Below are 19,183 nucleotides of genomic sequence, written 5' to 3'. Positions count from 1 at the left end.
ATCATACCTTCCTCTTGGGGTTCCCAACGGACGTGTGCTTTACCGTCACAAGCAGCTACTTTGCTGGCACCGTCGCCGGGGAGGAATCAACACTCCATCAAGCCTCGTCACGCGCCATTAAGCCGCAGTATCATTCCCGGATGACATCAGCCTGGGGCCCGGTCTAGGCCGGATGGACCCGGTCTGGAGCCCGGTTGACCGGCTGGGAAACCGGCCCGGCCGGTCCTGGGTCCGGTCGGCCGGTCCTAGAGCTGGATCGCGTCGCGATTTTGCCTCTTCTTCCCGATCCCAAACACCAGAAAACGCGATTTTGGCACCTGGAACCGCCATGGATGATAGGCAAACTGCACCTAAACAGCTCCAAACTTCCTCCAACTGAACCACCTTCGACCGAGAGCCAATCTCCTCCGATCTAGAACCAATCTTCTCCGATGCAAACCAATCTGAAGAGATCGATCAACAAAACCTCGTCGTGAGCAACCCAGAAAACTGATACCACATGATAAGGGGGATCCCAGCAGATCCTCCTAGGTTGATGCCCGATCTTTCACAGCGAGAACACGGGGTAGTAAATCCTCCCAACAACGCGATGAACGCGGCCTGGAGAAGAGGGAACGATTCCAGCAAGCAACGGATCGATGAACGATACACCTCAAACCTTGAGCTAGATAATCCTTGATGAACACAAGAACCTTCGCAGTGGATATAATAGATAAACGGCAGCGCCGTACCCCCGGAGGGATGATACACGTGAATACACGCAATGGGGTAAACCCTAAACTTTAGTCTAAACTTGTCTATCCCTAACCCCAACCGCCCCACCTCCTTATATGAGGGGGAGGTGGCCGGCCAGCCCTTGCTGGGCTGGGGCGCCCCACTATGGGCCTACCTAACTTGGTTGGACAGGCCCAAACCAAGACTGACTCGATTTATTAAAAAACCCCTAATTGGCCCATATATGACCATATAAACTAAGATAATTAAACTGGTGGAGTCCTGAATCTGGGCTCCACATAGGCCTCCATGCCCGTATCAGCAGGCGAATTGGCAGCGGGAGGTTGGTCGTATTAACGCCGGTGCGGATGGCCACGGGGCCATCCACTAGACGCTTCACTGCGCCGCCACCATAACTACGCCGCTTGACCAGAGGTAGGCGACGAGTTTAACCCCCACGTCTCAATGACGCATCGGGCCCACCAGTCGAGACTCGTTTTCGTGCTCTGTCCGACGCGCCCGAACCGTCTCTTGTGGAACGGGGATGGCCTCGGGGCATCGGACATCGTATTGGATCGCACCGGGGGAAAAGGTCCTTTAGACGCGCAGCTAGAAAGGTAAAATAGCAGGCGCACCCCAAAAGGCAAGGCCGCTTTGAGGACGACTGGAGATGCTCTTACACTATTTATCTAATGTGCGAAACACGTGTCTTCTCCTCACATGGGTCTATCCAGACCCGGTTTCGTAGGATTATTTTCCAACTACAATGGTGCTATCTTAGTAGTGTCACGTGGGATGAATGACGAGGTGGAGAAAAGAGAAAGTTGAAAAAATTATTTTAATTAAAAGATGATCTCTTAGCGATAATCTCTTTCACCACAAATTTAGAAATGTCTAGTCAGCATAGATGAGACTATAAATAATTCATTGTAGATTATCTTTTATTATTTTATCTAGATTAGGTGGAACTAAGATTGATAGCCGTGGACATGCCCTAAGATCTGACGCCGGTTGTCAAAGACGAAAGAAAGTGGTGGAAAAAAAAAAACCCCCACTCCCTCTTCTCCATTCCTCTGCAAGCCACCCCGTCTTCGTCTTCCCCTTTCCCTCCAGATCCAAACCCTAAACCCAACGAGCGAACCATGGCGGCAGCGGTTTCGGATTGGGGGCTCACATCACCCGGGAAATCTTCGCCCGCGTTCGGCCCAACGAGCCTCTGTACATCTTTCAGGTGGCTCACCTCTGCAAGGCCTGGCTCCGCGCCCTCTCCGACCCCGACTTCGGCCGTCTCCTCCGCGAGCGCAACGTGGCCCCGCTGCCCGTTGGCTTCCTGCACGACCTCGACGACGACGACGACGACGACGACGGCCTCCCGACTTTCGTCCCCACCATCACATCGCCCTTCTTCCCCAACAGCGTTCCCGATCGTCGAGACTGGAAGGTGATGGACTACAGGCACGGTCGCGGTCTGTTCATCTCCACGCGCGACGGCGGCCTGGGGCGCAAGGAGCTTCTGATATGGGATTCCATCACCGGTGTCCAGCGGCGCTTCCCTGTGGCCCCGCAGGCCAGCGAGAGCACCTACCCGGGCGCGGCCGTGGTCTGTGCGGTACCTGGCTGCAACCACCACCCCGTCTGCAACGGGGGTGACTTCAAAGTGGCCCTCTTGTTCGCAGATCCACCGTTTGTTGACTACTTTGAAGATGATCCGGATATAGCCGAGATGAAGTGTTTTGTCTATTCATCACAGACGGATACCTGGATTCAGGAGTCTTCGCTCCATGGCATCTCCTAGGACTTGGGGAGCAGGCCCAGCGTTCTGGCAGGACAATGCTTGTACTTCCTGTCTGATGGTTTAGTCATCTTTGAGCTTGATCTGTCTGCCCATACCTTATCTCAGATCGACTTACCGGAAATGGATGAAAAGCCTATGGACAATGATGATAGTCTCATTCTCATGATCACAGAGGATGGTGGACTTGGTCTTATCGAGGCAAACGAGGGTAACATCTTCATTTGGTCAAGGGATGTCAGTGCCGATGGCAATGCAACTTGGTCTATGACCGAAACTTTTGATCACTACAACCTTTTTGGAAAGATTGGGATCGAGGAGCACTCACTGCTTGGATTTGCGGAAGGAACAAGGGTCTTTTTTGTTGGTACACCTCAAGGGAACTTTGCTTTCGAGCTGCCACATTCAATGGTACCGATGAAGGACCCGGAGCTGGTTAAAAGACTTCTGGTGGAACAAAATTTCAGTTGTGTTCGCCCTGTGGTTAGCTTCTACACTCCATTCAATGGGCTTCAACAGAATGAAGTTGAGCAACAGAGCAATCAGCCCAATCCTAATGAAGATGACGGTGAGGAATCCTCAAATTAATTCTGTTGGTTTATTCTGCTGACTTGAATTCCTCTGTTCGATGTTATTTGTACTAATTGTGTTTCAATTGATTTTCTCTTTTTGCAGAGAAACAACAGGCTACTCAAGCTCAAACTTCAAGTATTCAAAGGGCCAATGCCATGCCAATATCTGATGATCCTTTCCCCAAGAGACAAAAAAAGGCAAGATATCATGCTCTTAAAATCAGCCTTTTTTAAACCTTTCTTTGCGTTTCTACTGGTAGTAGTTTGCTTGGTGGCTTACTGGAATTTAGCATCTTGTCTAGGTCAATATAAGTATTTTCTGTAAAGTAGTTTCTGTAAAAGATTATTAAACCAGCAGCGCACAGCTAAAGGTAGAACGAAGATCTTTTTACCTTTTTAGCAGCCCAGTTGAAAATAGAACTTTTCTTTGCGTTCCTACTAGTAGTAGTTTGCATGGTGGATCCCGAATTCTGGTATCAAGTGTTGTGTTTGTCTAACAGAGTTATTTTGATGGTTACGTGCAGGCTGCGGATTCTGTTGCTATGGATAGATCATCTGATGATTTAGGGATGTACTCATCAGCAAAATCTGACTGCTGAATCAACTCTGGTGAGCTAGTTTTTTGTTTTTTGCTATTTCATATTAGCATGCAATGTTATACTTTTAGATTCGGAATCCTCTGATAGCAGTAATATAGTTACATCTTTTTCCGATGTCTGTAATATAGACAAGCAGTCATTTTCATGTCTGTTGCATTGCTCTGTCGTAGGCTTTGTTTTGGTCTTGCATAAACAGTACATCGTAAACTATTTCATCTAGCTCGTGCTTCTGTCTTCATCATCAGAATAATCAGCGATAACAAACACCAACGAGCAATAAAAATCTGTGGTAACCATAGGCATCCTACTCTATGGTGTAAACGAGTGATATTTCTCGATGATCTGCAACTTTGGATGGAATAAATGCATCATTTTTGTGGGTTCCAGATGTCACTGCTGGTGGCAAGCAGATCGTAATCTAGGATAATCATCAGATTGCCTACCAGATATGTGTTCCTCTATTTATACTACTAGTGTGTAGTATTGCACAAATCAGTGCAACACGGCAGGCATAATGCATCTGGGATAGTCATTATGATGTCAATATCTTGTTCTCTACTGATGCTCTGCATACGGCAGTCCCATTTGTTTTGTCAAATTCTTGCACCCAGCGTTGTGCTTACCAATCATAATGTTTATTGCAGGTTTGAGTGTACAGGAGGTTTAAGCATGAATCCAGACAATGCCTTCTCTAGTAGTGGGAATGTTCGATCCATCTTGCTTTAGTATTGTTTAGCAGGCTTCTTATTACCCACATTATGTGAGTTGTTCATGTTCGAGACTAACTTGTGATGTCCAGGAGGTTTAAGCATGAAGCCAGACAATGCCTTTTCTAGTAGCGGGAACGTTCGACGCATCTTGCTTTAATATAGATTAGCAGGCTCCTTATTACCCCCATTATGCGAGCTTTGCATGTTTGAGACTAACATGTGATGTTGGGAGTCATGTGTTTGGACCTGTGAGGATTTTGTTATTTCACTTGCTAGAGAATGGAGATTAGCTATCTTATCTTAAATTGATTGGATTTTATGCTATGTTCTCCTTAATCCTGGAATGCATATTATAGCCCTGTCTGCTGATTCATTGGAAAGTGTATGATTTTGTGATGGTGGAACCAGTTTGATCTTCTCTGTTGTTTGTGCAAAGGGCATTCTACGTGTTATGGTCACTCTGCGGTTATTGCTCATGTTTGTTTATAGTCTAAGGTTTTGTTTGCTTCTATGTTGAGCATTTGTTATTAAGGTTGGTGAACAAACACTAGTAGAATATTTGGTCGCCCTGAGCATCCCCGCCTCAGGATTTAAGTGGCAGCGGCAAACTGAGTGCACACATGCCCGCCTGTGAAATTTAGCCTAAATGGCGTAACTGGCGTACCACCAAATTTAAGTGGCGTTTGTGGACAAAACCACCAAGCCAACAATTCCTAGCAGATCCCAATGGTTGAGCCCTCCGTTTCGCCACCTGCCTCCTCCTCGGCTTTGACATACCCTAGGTTATGCTGATTTCTCCTTCGCACTGCCATGAACAGCTGGACCGCATCTCCGCTCGCCCCGTGCCTCAAGATCCGCCCGTCAACACCCTCCCTTTGCCAGCCGCCACCATCGCGATTTGGCCAAGGTCGATTCAATGGCTATATGTAATATGCATAGGAAAAACTTTTCTCTCATTGCACCTCTTTTGATTGTGTTTTTTCGTTTTCAACGCCATCGTGTCGGAACCTAGTGTCTCCATAAGCTTTTGGTCTGATGATTCCTGTGTCACAATTTTCATGTTATATGATTTTGTATTTATTGAGAAGTTGTTAGTCAAAGACTTCTCTTAACGGAAAAAAAAAATGCCTCATTGTTAGTAATATGATCTAATAAATAACTAAACATATTTGAAAATGAAGAGTAGAATTTAAAGATAATTATTTTATGCATGTGCTTTGTAACAAAAAAAAACTACCGCATGGAGGAGCGCTAGGCTTCCTGAACTCTTGTTCTTACCCTCACAAATAATATGATCCATGAGCGTAGAAAGAAACAACCACATAATATCTCAATATTAGTTCCGAACTCGTAGGAATCAGGATCCCATTTGCGAACAGATATATCTTTCTAATATAATGAGCATCGCTCCGTGTGCATCCAAGAAAAGAAAATTGAACAAACATAAGTCAAACTTAAACACATTTGCAATATGCTGTGAAATGCAGTGATGATCAACTTTTATATGCTCCTACTGTATTTGTTTTCGACAGCGAGGGAGACGGGCATCACCCTGCCCCGGGTAGGACGACGAGTAGGCATACCTTGCCCATTGGGATCAGCTTGTTTGTGTTCTTGAGGAAATTGACCACCTCCTACAGCTCGAGCTTGGCCAGGTCGGTGCCGGCGACGTCCTACATGCCTAGCACCTTTTTTGCCAATCACCCGTCTGAAAAGATGCATGCACTGGGAAGCTGCCTTTGCGATGGATCGTAACTTTCTTAATTACCCGCAAAAAAAATCTTAGTTTTTTTTTAAACGGAACCAAAAGTTTTGCCTCATCCATTAATTAAGAAAAAAGTGCTCAGTTTTAAGGAGAAAACCGAGCGAAAACCTACAACAACAGGGCCAAGCCCATCCAAACACCAACCACGACACTCACCAACAGCCAAACCTAACACAAGAACCGAACAATAGGGTCACACTCACTCATGCCGACATGAGGCTACGGAGGCACACAAACGAACACTCCAGACATGACACACCTACACCACACCAACAAAGACATGCCATGGCAAAGGGGCAACACCACAGATGCCTTTGTTGTAGCACCCGTCTTCTTGCTTCTAGACTTGATAGATTTGTCCTTCCCAAAAGCTGATTTTGGGCTATCACGCCGAGGGTAGGCAGCAGTTAAGGTAGCAAGAAAAATGCAAATCTCCCTGGCAACGAAAGCTTAATCATGTATACTTGCATGTTGTTATTGTTAGAGATAGTACGTAAAGCAGGATTTTTGCGTTAGAATTTGGGATCTTAATTCGTGCGAAAAATCTGGAAAAGGATTGCCTCCCCAATTTTATTTTTTACTTACTCGGGAGAGACCTGCATTAATAACAGGGAAAGGAAATTGCAGCAAAACAGGCATTTAAGCTTTGGTTATGCTAAGAATTTTGACCTTAGCCCCTATCCTCCCATTCCCATGTCCCATCTCCTTAGCACCTAGGCCTTTTTTGGCAGTGGGGTGAACTAAATCACTACTAGTCCCCGCATATTGGTTTTTTTTTAGACTTCAGCGCTTTATTGATCACACATAATCAATACAAAGTTTGTCGCGGATAAACTCCGGGACCAAATGACGATAAAAGACAGGACTAGAGAGTTCAGCCCGTCTAGCTAGAGAGTGTGCTGAATTATTGCATGATCGACTAACGTGACTAAATATCACCGACGAGAAATATTTCGCCAGAGATTTAATGTCCTGAATAAAATATGTGTTTGGAAGAGTGTATTTTTTTGTGGGGGTGTTTGGAAGAGTGTTAAGCTGAGAGCTTGGCAAGAACCATGGGCGGGATCACTGTACTGCGAGGAGAAAGACATTGGGTAGCGGCGTAGCGCGGCGACGGAAATGGGTGCAGCAGTGGAGCTCGTGGACAGAGGCTGGAGAGGTAGTCATCGTTCGCGGCAGGAGAAGTAGTCAGTGGAAGCAATGGCGATGGCCGTTCGCGTCAGGGAGGTAGTCCATGGTCGGGTATCTTACTCAGGTGAAGTAGCCGACGACGGAGGGGAGTCTGGGAAGCACCGAGCACACGACGTCGCCTCTGATCTGATCCGATATATATCTCGGATTGAAACTCTGGCCAGAAGAGGTGTTTTTTCTTTGGGATCCGATGGATTTGGACTGGGCCAAAATAAGCTTCCAAACGCATACTCTTCTGATCGGAAGAAACGCTGGTTTGGGCCTGAAAACTGGCCATCAAAACAGGGGCCTAGGCACCTAGGGTTATGTTTGGATTGGAGGTATTTTATTGTGTGTGCTGAATACCGGAGCACACATGAGAAAAATATGTCCATTCCAAACACACACGAAATACAGAGTCCAGAGTACATGTGGCGCTGCCCCCGGCGTGGTGCCTCTTGTCCGCAATGACTGCAAAAGATTTAACTTCCGAAGCATTTCAAAATGAGGGTGTACTCATTGATGCTAAACTCGTCTACCAAACTCACAGTTCACTAGACTTGATACAGTCCGAAGCTAAAGACATTGCTAAAAATAATTCCAGTCTTTTTCCTGCTGAGTTCTATTCTAACAGCAGATATCTTGAGGAATGGCCTCTGTTCATCAGCAAATGACATGAATCCACAACCTCCAGCACAGCAAAAGGGGAGCATGAACATAAGTCTTCTCTAAGCTGCTCATCGATACATAGCCTGCAGCAATGAACAAGTAAAATTAATTTGGATAATACAGACCATGATAGGAAAATGAGAATACTTCATCACAAATAACCCGAATTACCAACTGAAAGTAAGTTTTTGCAGACCATAATAAGGAAATATATTTCAAGCATCATATATAATCAGTTTAGTACTGGTAGTGGATTGGCAATATGATGGAAACCATCAGGTTTTTGCAGCTTTCATGACTTCCACAACATAAATAGCAACAACAAAAAAAGCCAGGCACTAGAAGGTTTGAGATGTTCATCAAGCTCGTGACAAATCAAGAGAGGGATACAGGTATTCCTAATTGATCGTTTGCTCTCTCCTACAGGTAACAACTTCCAAAGTGATTGGTAACCATATCACAGGAGCGACCAGATGAGTACCTGATTTAATTGGAAGTAATTCAGTTTTAGCTTCAGAACAGTCAGCTTTGAAGTCAGCAGGTGCTGCCCCGGGGCAAGAAAGCATCAGGAACAGAAGCTGGATCTAGCTCATAGAAGCCTCGGAGTTTGCCACCTTTTTCTTCTGTCAGGCGGAAGGAAGGTATAAGGTGGGAAAACCTTAAGTTCTCATTTGCAGGTATCTCCAAAATGCCTCGTTCATTGTCAGGCCTGAACACAACTCTGTAACCATCTACTTGAGTCAGAAATGAGAATTTTGTGCTAGATTCAGTGCGCTCGGTAATCTCACCAATAGCACATTCACAGGAGTCACTGCTGGAAGGAACCCAGTCAGGTGACCAGTTTTTGTACACGGCCCAAATTTCCCCTACTCGCGGGTGAATTTCAAATGATCGTTGGCAACTGCTAACTGGGCTAGTTTCTACTAAATGAGAGAATGCATCATTTGAATCATACTTGATCCTCCAGTTGTGGAGCTTAAATCTCCCACAGCTCACAGGTATATCATGATCCAACCACATCTTCTCTTGCTCCAGTTCTGGACTAAGTTCGAGCCAAGTCAAATGCAATCTGAACGGTTCCATATCAACTTTGGTCACCCAACCATAGTACTTCGGAAATTTGTCAAGATCGCTGTAAAGAGCCCATATCTGGCCACGTTCAAACTTATTATATGATCGCCCTTGTTCAAAGTTATAAAATTCTGAGTCTGGATATGTTGCAATAGCACTTGGAGAGGTGCACAATTGCTGAGAGGAAGAACCAGGCACATTCCCAGTACGGACCTTCTGTTGCTGATTTGGGGTTCGTTCAGGGAAATCATCCATATGTTTTCCTCCACTTCGCTGATTTTCTTTTTGAGCACTTTGTTCATTTCCAGGACCTGCTGTACTAATACCACTGGCATCAATGCAGCCACTATTAATTGTCTTGCCGATGGGAACTGACGGAAATGCTACATCCAAGTTACTAGGAAGTGATGCGGTGTCTAGTTCAAGAAACCCACTTGCCACACCTACCTTTTCATTTCCTTCTGTTCTATAAGACGGGATACTGTGAGAAAACCGAAGCACTTCACTAGACGGTATAACAAATGATGATTTGCCAATTACTTTTGCAAATAGACTGACAAAACCTTTAATCTTGACCAAGGGAGCAACAGCAACTCCAGCTTCCATTGTGAAATCTGACAGGACCTCCACAACGTCATACTCGTATGTTTTATGGTTATCAGCATCTGAGCTCCACTGCATACTCCAACCCTTATAAAGAGCCCATGCCTCACCCTTCCGGGGATATATTTCATACGAACTCCTTTTTCGGCCTTTTCCCCATGGAACAAGATGAGAAAACATGAGGGTACCTGGTGATACATCTGTTTCTCCTAATTTATACGTACCGCAAGCAACAGGCAGTGCATCAGTCCATCTGTCTTCTTCTTCATTCATTGCCTCATGCTCCAGCCAAGTGTACTGAACTGTGGATTTGGTAGCATCTACACGCCTTATTCGGGCATAATACCGTGGCATGCCATCGCGATCATCATAAACTGCCCAGATCTGATCAACTGCAAACAGACTAATAAGCCTGCGTTTATCAAAGTCGAAAAATTCTGGATCGGGGTAGGAAAATTGCACAGAATCGGAGGGCTTCTTCACAGCAGGTGCATCATGGATGACTTCTTTCTTAATGTTTTCCTGGTTGCCTTCATTAGTAGTACTTCCTTTCTCTTGTTTTTGTGCTTCACTGGAGACATGAGCTTCACCAATTTTTACATCAGCACGAGCAGCATTACCCTCAAATGTTTTCTTACAACTCGAGTCAGCATTTGAAAACCAATCTTTTATTGTTCGTTTCTTTTTGCTAGGGGAAACCGCAATATTGGCATCAGGGTTTGCCTTTCTCCTAGCTGATCTCCGGGGGCTAGGGCTGCCAATAGCGCCTGGCTCTGCTGATGTATCTACTACCCTACTACGCATGTTTGTACCATCAGCAACATCTGGATCGGCAGGGTCAGCTGCCATCTTTCCACCAGCCTTGTCATTTGAACTTGGTGCAGGTGATTTAGACATATTCCCCGTTGAAAATTCAACCCCCCTTTTCCCACCTGCCTCTGCATGGTTAACCTTCTCACCAACTGTCCTGGCACTCTTCATGTGTTCATCATTTTGTGCTCCATTCGCCGAGGCCTTAGCATCACAGTTCAACCTAGAAGAGAACTTTGTAGAACAGTCTTGTTGACTGGGAAGACCACTCTGTTGTCCAATTCCGTTCGTTGCATTTGATGTGAATACAGAAGGAACATCTTGTTCATTCAGCTTAGAAGCAACAAAAAAATTATTGCAGTTCTGACAGCGGATGCTATGATTTAGTACACCGCTGTAGTACTGATATTTTGTTCTACAGTGATTGCATTTGGTCCAGATTGCCTGATCAGCAAAGGTTGATGGAACTGATTTCTTCATCGCTTCTGTAGTCTGCTTTGGTACTGCCTCCTGCTTTTGCATTCTTGCCTGCTTTGGTATTGGTGCCTTCTTTGGTTTCTTACCCTGCATTGGTTGGGTAGCCTGCTTTGGTTGGGTACCTTGATTTGGTTTTGTACCTTGATTTGGTTGGGTACCTTGCTTTTGTTCTGAACCCTGCTTTGGTGTAATTTTAGAAGCAACCCTCCACTTGCTGTCATATGCAGGTCTTTTTGTTCGATCAGACAATGTTGAGTGAGCTTCTGCAACCAATTTGAAAGCAGCTTCTGCACTAGGGAAACTGTTTTTATCAGGGTGAAGTGAGAAGGCAAGCTTCCGGTACTGTTTTTTTATGGTTGCCTCATCCGCCGTTACATCCATTTGGAGAATCCCGTAGAAGTCCAACAAACCATTTAACTTTGCCTCTGCTGCACAATGTACTTCACAGACAGTCAACAGCTGGGATAAGTTCTCAAGCTCTGGAAAAATCCTTTGTGCTTTCAGTGCAATCCTTTTGGCACCAACAAAGTCCTTGTTTTCTAACTTTTTTGTAGCAATTTCCCTGGCCTTGATGGCCTCTTCTCTGTTGCACTCCATAACACTGCTCCTGAAATTGGTTTGGGAAATCAGAAACAATCACATAAAATGTTGTGAACTGAAAGGGGCTATATAAAACCCAAATTTGAACTCAGCTACCTTTCCAAACTATCTCAACAGTACATAAACAGCATGGACCAGCTTGCATATACGAACAAGAGTTTCTGGTGTGTCAGGTCCTGAAAATTTGTGAAAGAATGGAAGAATAACATAAGTTTAAAAAACCATAGTCATATCCAACAAAATATGCACTCATGGACTTCATAATGATGATGCTATTTTATGAAGTAAATAACAAATAGCAGATTAGATGAATCAATAAGTAGATTTTCTATCTAGCAATCACTTTAGTGTATTACTGATTATTATGTTTCAGTTCTACTCTATTTTTCAGATAGTTAGCAAGATCTAACAAATTGAATGATAAGGTCACTATAATTTTGGAATTTTGAGGGCTCTAACTATGGCTAATAGTCAAGATCAAGTCCATATACGCATCAGCCTTACAGAGTTAACAATCAAGCTAGTGCATAGATGGAATCTAAGGGCAAAGTTCACATTAAATGCCTCACCAGAAGAGCTTTGAGTCTAAACACACGCTAAAAAGAGGCTATGTCAGATTAAAAGATATGCCATGGAGCAACAAAATAGATAACTTTCAGCTAGCTATGTTGGCATCAAAAAAAATGCAGCATGCCACTAATGTGCTAACAATGTCATATATGGTGCAGTATCACTTTCACTAATCTGCGCACAAAGGAATGGGGAGAGAAATCTATAAAACCATCATAAACGTACAAGAAAGACATAAAGATTCAGACAACATACATAAACCCATATTTCTCATACCGGGCATACCACCTGCCCACCTGGAGGATGCAAGGGCAAGCATGGTGTTAACTACCGTGTTGGGATATTTCTATGTGTCATTGTGTCTCATGATCACGACTTTGTTCAAACAATGGCAAATAATTTTGAAGTGCAAACAGCTGCATGAAGTGATGGATTTCTCCATGGAATTATGTGTCTGATAGCGATAAGTAATTATTCTCTGCTTGTTCTATGTTCTTTGAACAAATGACAAGATAATGACAAATTCCATGGTTGTTTATTTGCTTCACAACAAGGACATCATTTTACAATGTCTGCTTTTATTTCAAAAGAAGATTCTGTTGCCCCTTTGCTTTACGGTATAAACCCTTATTTCTCATACCAGGCATACCACCTGCCCACCTGGAGGATGCAACGTCAAGCATGGTGTTAACTACCGTGTTGGGACATTTCTATGTGTCATTGTGTCTCATGATCACGTCTCTGTTCAAACAGTGGCAAATAATTTTGAAGTGCAAAGAGCTCCATGAAGTGATGGATTTCTCCATTGACTTATGTGTCTGGTCGTGATAAGATAAGTAATTAATCTCTGCTTGCTTGATCTATGTTCTTTCAATAAATGACAAGATAATGACAAATTCCATGGCTGTTTATTTGCTTCACAACAAGGACATCATTTTAGAATGTCTGCTTCTATTTCAAAAGAAGATTCTATTGCTCCTTTGCTTACGGTTTTCGCGGTTAATATCAGAATATATTTTGCCAAAAAAACAGTTCCGATGAATATTCTTCAGAGAGTAGTACTCATGAAATCACCAATATGATTTGGATTAATCTATCTGTCACATAAATGTAGTTTTAGTCGTCTGCTAAAATAGTTACTGAATGTTTCTTTAAACAGAAAGTTTCAGGATGAACCAAGGCATGATACATATAATTATGTCTTCAAATATTTCATGAAATGTTGTGTGTTAATTACTGTATCCAGTGAGAGCATAAAATGATGAATGTATTATGTGTATATACAAAATATGATGAATGGACTATGAGTAATAACTCGCGCTTCATGAACAGTGACATGTATGCAAATTTACTTTCTTGCTAATTGGGAGCTAAAACAGTCCAAAAAGAATGTTATAAAAACTGGCGGTATTTCAGACTTTGGTCAACTAAGACAATAAGCGCAAATTCCTCAAGCTGTTTGCAACAGGACACAAGTTTCTGAGGGTGTCCCTGCACAGGAGCTTCTGCAGTTAAGCTTAAGCTGCCTTATGGACAAGCTGAAGGTGAAAAGAAAGGAAGGACTTAAAGCCAGGTCTTTTGTTCTTCTAATTAAGCAATGAGAATACTAGCCTTCTTTCCTCAAAGTTCGTCTCTGGCATCTATGATCTCATGTCGTCTCATCTCAACAAGGTTGACACCACACCCGGCCATCTTCCACGTGATGATTTCCACTTTGTTTACCTTCATATACAACAGACAACAACACCACTAGGGTAGCTGTCAAAAAGCTCAAGCTTAACAATCACTCTGACTTCAGCCCAGCCCCCAAGCTAGCCTAGCTGAAGCTCAGAAGACTACGATCTTGAGCTCCAATGGCACAGCAGAACTTTGCCCAGACTGACAGCAAGCTCAAAAGTAAATTCAAACTCAGCAGAGCCCAGCTCGAGCTTTCGACAAGCTTATGCGTTAACAGATCTAAGTCCAAACAACTACATTCACCATGAATATACACAAATACATTTTTTCTATGTACACATAATATGTCCATCATGAGTAACGACATATTATGTTTATATACGATTCAGGAATGTTTTATGAATTCACCATTTTCTTCGGAGGTGGACCGATTGTCCATGAATATGGACAGGCTTATGGAACACGGTACAGGAAAAATCCTTCCACGTCGAGGCACGCGTGACTTTACATCTCTGGTTGGGTGTCATGCAGTGAGGAAAAGAAAGTGAGGCAGCTAGAGCATTCTTACTGGGGAAGGAGGGGGCACTGAAGCACTGCCTGCAACGCCATGGCAGAGGTGTTCGGCGAAGATGGGTTCCTTCTGGTTCGGTGAGCAATTAAGCAAGATGACAATTAGGGTGTACTAGTTTGTGGATTGTGCGGATTACTACATGGATTTGCTAATTCCTGAGTTGGGGTCAATAATCTTGGTCATGTACGCCAGGTGATGGGGCCATGGATCTGGTATGGCGTCGCCAAGAAGAGAGCCAAAATAGCCCCAGCTATGAGCGTTGTTGGGGCCATAGCAGGGAATGATGCGGGCCAGAGCGTTGTCCAGGCAAGTACAAAGATGGCCAGGGGTGAGACTGCCAAAAAGGCCGACAGGGTCATGGCGGATCCACCTTCCATGGCGCTAATCCAAGCTGCTGGAAATAGCTCCGGGAAGAATTCCAGAGTGGACAGGCTGGACAACGATGACTACATGGACCAAGCGCTTAGCCACCGGCTGTGCAGGTGTTCGCTTACAAATTGCAATAGTTCTTTTTAATTCAAGCCAGTGGCAATTCACGCTTTGACCTGACGTGATCAATTCAACCACACATCGCGTGTAAGATGAACCATGCGTTGCTGAACCAGTACACAAACCACTTGTATAAGGCCTTATAATATTTTGTGTAGTAGTAGTCAGCATCAGCCTTTCCTATGTCTATGGCGCAATTTCGAATTTGGCACAGGACCCCTGCTTTTTCAGGTATTACCCTGCCAACCAATAAAGGGTTCTGCATTTGTTCTGTCGTTTGTGCGACTCCTCAGCTTTCTGAAATGGGCTGCACAGGTCATTAACAAGAGGCGGCATTGGGTGGTGGTGAGGGTGACACATTCAGGAGGCGCAGGCTGTGGTGGTTGAATTTAGGGACAGCTATTGAGGCAGAGAGGGAAAGCACGGACTGGCATGCAGCTAGCCAGAGCAGTGAGATAAACACCTATCGGGTGCGTAAGAGTAATGTATGTGGCTTGTATTGGCAGCCAATCAAAACGTTGTTCAACACTGGCACTCAAGGTATACCACAGCCCCATGCTACAACCGCCCCTGCCAACCCTGAGTGCACAAACTCATAAAAGCAACCAAAACTGAACATCTATTTATCTACTATAAGAACTGTTGTCGATAAATTAATCAAAAAGAGTTAGCTCATAGTTCCCCAAGATTATGAGAACATGCACTTTATTGCAAAGAGAAAACTTCATTTCAGTTAACAGTTAAACACAAATGTACACGATGAAAATATTGCAAGTTCGCAGAATCTACATGCAAGGAATAAGCTAAGTGGAGCAAAAAAGATTAATGCCTACATGCTTGAGACACAGGTATATCCCCCATCTGATTCAGAATGCAGAATATCTCCACTTTGATATTCAGAGTCAAGGTCATTTACCCGAAAATAAATTACACCTATGGCATTATTCTATATTTTATGTATTCAGTAACTCACATGACCGATCAATATGGAACATGAATAACATCCAATAAAAAGGTTCAACAGTTGAATCGGTACCAGGCGCACAAACTCCCAAGTACGGTAACTCTTCTTGAGGAAGCACAGAAGCAGCCTGAGTGACAAGACAAGACAATTAGGGGACAATGGGAAGAAATTATACAAATTGGTCATTTGCAATTGAACCATATAAACAAAGCCTGCATGATTTGCTTCCACAAATATTTCCCACATGAAGACAACATGAAACTAGTAATAAGTGGTGGTACCATAAAGATGACCAAGTTTCAAACCGCAACCAAATTAAACCATATAAAAATTGCACACTAACTGATATGATCAGTCATGCTATCGAGATTGCCAATGTTACGGAGTCCTTTTGGTGCCAAATTTATAATTGTCAAGCTCAGGTGCGAAGAAGGTGGCACATCTTAGGTGTGATGTATCCAGAAGGCCTGCACTAGGTGCTGCGGCAGGAGTCCAGGAAGGCATTAGAATATGATAAGAGTTGGAACAAGTTTGCATTAGGGACTGAAGAGAGTTAATTAGGAGTTAATTGAGTTTGTTTAAGCTATGGAAATCGAGGCCTAGTCGGTTAAAATCTGGTCTTAGGCAATATTATAAAGCATGTCGCCCGTTGTACTTTGATCTTCAGGAATAAGTAACCTACTAATCTCCCACAGAATCCATTCAAATGGTCAGACAGTACTGCTGTTTCCAGTGTAATTAGGTCTAGAGAATTCAGACAGATGTAAACTGACATCAGATTCAGTTCAATGAAGCACACTCTTAGAACAGCCAAGAGCAGAATCCTTGCAAATGTATACCAACTTATGATTGAAAACTACCAGCTGAATATGATGGGAAATAGTTTCACAATTAATGATACCAATGGGACCGAAAACTGCGCGACAGATTCTTTGGTGGTAATTAAAAAAGAAAAGATCAAATAAGTTGAAATTCCCAGTGAACTAAAGCAAATCAACAAAGATAGTGACTGCTCCAGAGGGTTTTTAACATATTACTGCAGTGAACTGAAGCAATGGAAATATCTGCAAGGGAAGCAAATCGTTCGCTGTTGCTACTATAACTGCACAACCTTGTCGTTGCATAATCTCAACCGTCTGGCTTTGACAGTCAGGGATTTTTTGTTTGCGCTATGCATTGTGTTGACCACTTGGCCCAGGCCCAATAACGTGAGTCGTTGACAGTGGCATACTTAACTATGGATAGATCATGCATAGAAAGCCTATTACAACCAAAGATGCATGTGTGTACTTCATACAAGCAAAGACCAGCGAAGACTTATTGAAGAACCAAAATTCAGCATTTATTGTTCATTTGTGGTAAGAGAACAGTTATACAAGAGAAGAAGGCGGATACACATGGGGGGTCAGTTAAACACCACAACAACAACCCTCCACACCACCCAGATTATGTCTGAACTGCTAGTAGTACTCCACCAAGCAGAAAATAAATCCAAACAATCGGATAAAGTTAGGGCTCGTTGTTAACCACCTAAAAAAACAATCCTAGTCTAGGTGAATCTCACCTCTCCACTACACAACAGTCCAGCGTGGGGGCAACAACTACATGAGAGAATTGCTTCGAGGTGGCATGCTCCAGTCCTGGAGGGGAGTCATGGTGGCGAGGGCTCATTGACCCCGTTCCAAGGTGAAGAAGAAAAACTAAACCATGCGGCAAGAAATGCATCACATCGGCATTCAGCAAGGGAGCAATTGCAAGCAAGCAGAAATAACTCGCAACCAAACCAATTCAATCAAACAAGGACCAGCACACTTGAGAAAAAACTAGGATGATGCATTTGGATTCTCGGTTCATGGCGGAATGATCTGATTGTTCAGCACACAGCAAGTATCAGCCAGATCGGGGAAAGCAAAACCAACTTGTAAATCTAACGGGGGCATGGAGAACGAAGGAGAATATCAACGGTGGGGCAGAGGCTGGTGAGGGTCGGGTACCTCCCGCTGCCGCCGCCGGCGTGTTGTCTGCTCTTGCCTCTTTCTTTACTCGCTTGTGGTACGGGGGAGAAAGGGGTTTCAAGGGGTTCGGCAATTTGGCGCTCTCCTCTTAACAATGTAGAAGTTAGAGACGAACAAAACCAATTCCGACCAGCTTGTGCACCACATATCATCTGAGTAAACGGCTATTCTCCGGCCACCCAATAAATCGTTGCTTCGAATCAACACAGGAACAGTGGACGACGGGATCTTTGCCATCCAAAAAAAATAACGAAATCACGGGCTTTCCTGTCCACAGTGCATACCAAAGATGGGATGAAAATCACCGTGCCCGCCAGTGGGTTACGCAGGGAGGTCGTCCGCCGGGCCGCCAAGCCCGTTGTTGCAACGAGAGGTGGTCCGGGGATGATCAGGCTCGATGGATGGGGTTGGTTCTAACCCGTACCTACCGAATCCCGGGATCGCTGATAAGCTCGTGTCCTAGTTTGTGGCTACGGCGGGAGAGGAAGATGCAGATGGGATTCGGTCGGGGGATTTAGGGTTTAGAGGGGAATAGGGTTCCCGCGGCTGCTCCAGTGAAGGGAGTTGGAAGAAGAATGGGGCGGGGCACTGCCATGGGGAGAGGGGAGGATGGCCGGAGAAGACTCACCTACGCACGCGCCGCCGTCGAGGCCTCCGGTTGAGTACTCCACCGCGCCCTCTTCTGTATTTCGGAGGTGCGGGAAGGGGAAAAACTGAGACGCGAGGTGGGTGGGAGGAATAGCTCATTTTAGGGTAGCCCGCGGCAAAATTTGCCCCCCAAAGATTTGAAATTTCCGACTTTGCCATAATGAATGCCTCTGGAGTTCGCAATATTTACAGGAATGCCACCCAGACTAACCATGTGGGTGGGAGGACGCATTGTGCTCTTCTTGTGCTTAAAATCTGAATACCACTAAAACAAAAGAAAAAGTTATTGCAAAAAATTAAATGTTTGAAATAAAGGTATTGCATTTAATAGACATTTAGCATATTTTATTCCAAAATCCTAGTTTGAACCAAGTTTAGGTTATGCCATCCACTAAGAGCAAGTTCAGCAAACCCCTACATTTTTTCCCCTATGTCTCTTTGTAGGGGACTCTTCTAAAAAGATGCATTTCTTATATTTTGTTCCTTTTCAGCAGCTCCCCGGTAATCCCTCCCATATGTTATTTTCAACTATATTTTAACAATATAGAGTCCACATGACAGATTTTAACAAACACAACCTGGATAGGGGAATGGATAGGATACACCTCCACAACTCCAATGCATATGGGAGAGGGGGGCTGGGTCGGGGACACCAATTTTTAGGGGAGGCTATTGGGGAGCTAGTGGACCCGAGGTT

At 44.2% G+C, this 19,183-nt stretch overlaps 3 protein-coding genes across 5 annotated transcripts; 2 read left to right on the top strand and 1 right to left on the bottom strand.

Annotated features, from left to right (window-relative positions):
* The first annotated feature begins 1,745 nt into the window (after window positions 1-1,745).
* Window positions 1,746-4,807, top strand: LOC127307314 (uncharacterized). Its single transcript, XM_051338046.2, has 4 exons — window positions 1,746-3,074; window positions 3,182-3,276; window positions 3,603-3,687; window positions 4,322-4,807. The coding sequence occupies exons 1-3, from the start codon at window positions 2,630-2,632 to the stop codon at window positions 3,675-3,677; spliced, it is 615 nt and encodes a 204-aa protein (XP_051194006.1). The 5' UTR covers window positions 1,746-2,629; the 3' UTR covers window positions 3,678-3,687; window positions 4,322-4,807.
* Window positions 1,857-2,509, top strand: LOC127310332 (uncharacterized). The gene is made up of 2 exons (XM_051341015.1): window positions 1,857-1,868; window positions 1,946-2,509. Exons 1-2 carry the CDS (start codon window positions 1,857-1,859, stop codon window positions 2,507-2,509), a joined length of 576 nt encoding a protein of 191 aa, XP_051196975.1.
* A 2,892-nt stretch (window positions 4,808-7,699) lies between the features above and the next one.
* Window positions 7,700-18,596, bottom strand: LOC127307315 (uncharacterized). 3 transcript variants are annotated; one of them, XM_051338047.2, is made up of 5 exons: window positions 18,467-18,596; window positions 15,896-15,950; window positions 11,649-11,728; window positions 8,473-11,559; window positions 7,700-8,074 (listed from the first exon to the last, which is right to left on the bottom strand). In XM_051338047.2, exon 4 carries the CDS (start codon window positions 11,547-11,549, stop codon window positions 8,526-8,528), a length of 3,024 nt encoding a protein of 1,007 aa, XP_051194007.1. In that variant the 5' UTR covers window positions 11,550-11,559; window positions 11,649-11,728; window positions 15,896-15,950; window positions 18,467-18,596; the 3' UTR covers window positions 7,700-8,074; window positions 8,473-8,525. The 3 variants fall into 3 exon arrangements, with proteins under 3 accessions (XP_051194007.1, XP_051194009.1, XP_051194008.1); XM_051338049.2 differs by lacking the exon at window positions 15,896-15,950 and having other exon boundaries at window positions 18,467-18,553; XM_051338048.1 differs by lacking the exons at window positions 15,896-15,950; window positions 18,467-18,596 and adding an exon at window positions 15,833-15,851.
* Between the last annotated feature and the right edge of the window lie 587 nt (window positions 18,597-19,183).

The sequence above is a fragment of the Lolium perenne genome, chromosome 6 (assembly GCF_019359855.2).
Source record: "Lolium perenne isolate Kyuss_39 chromosome 6, Kyuss_2.0, whole genome shotgun sequence".
In the NCBI taxonomy this organism is placed as follows: domain Eukaryota; kingdom Viridiplantae; phylum Streptophyta; class Magnoliopsida; order Poales; family Poaceae; genus Lolium; species Lolium perenne.
Note: the sequence above shows the minus strand (reverse complement) of the source record. Positions and strands in the feature narration are given on the sequence as shown.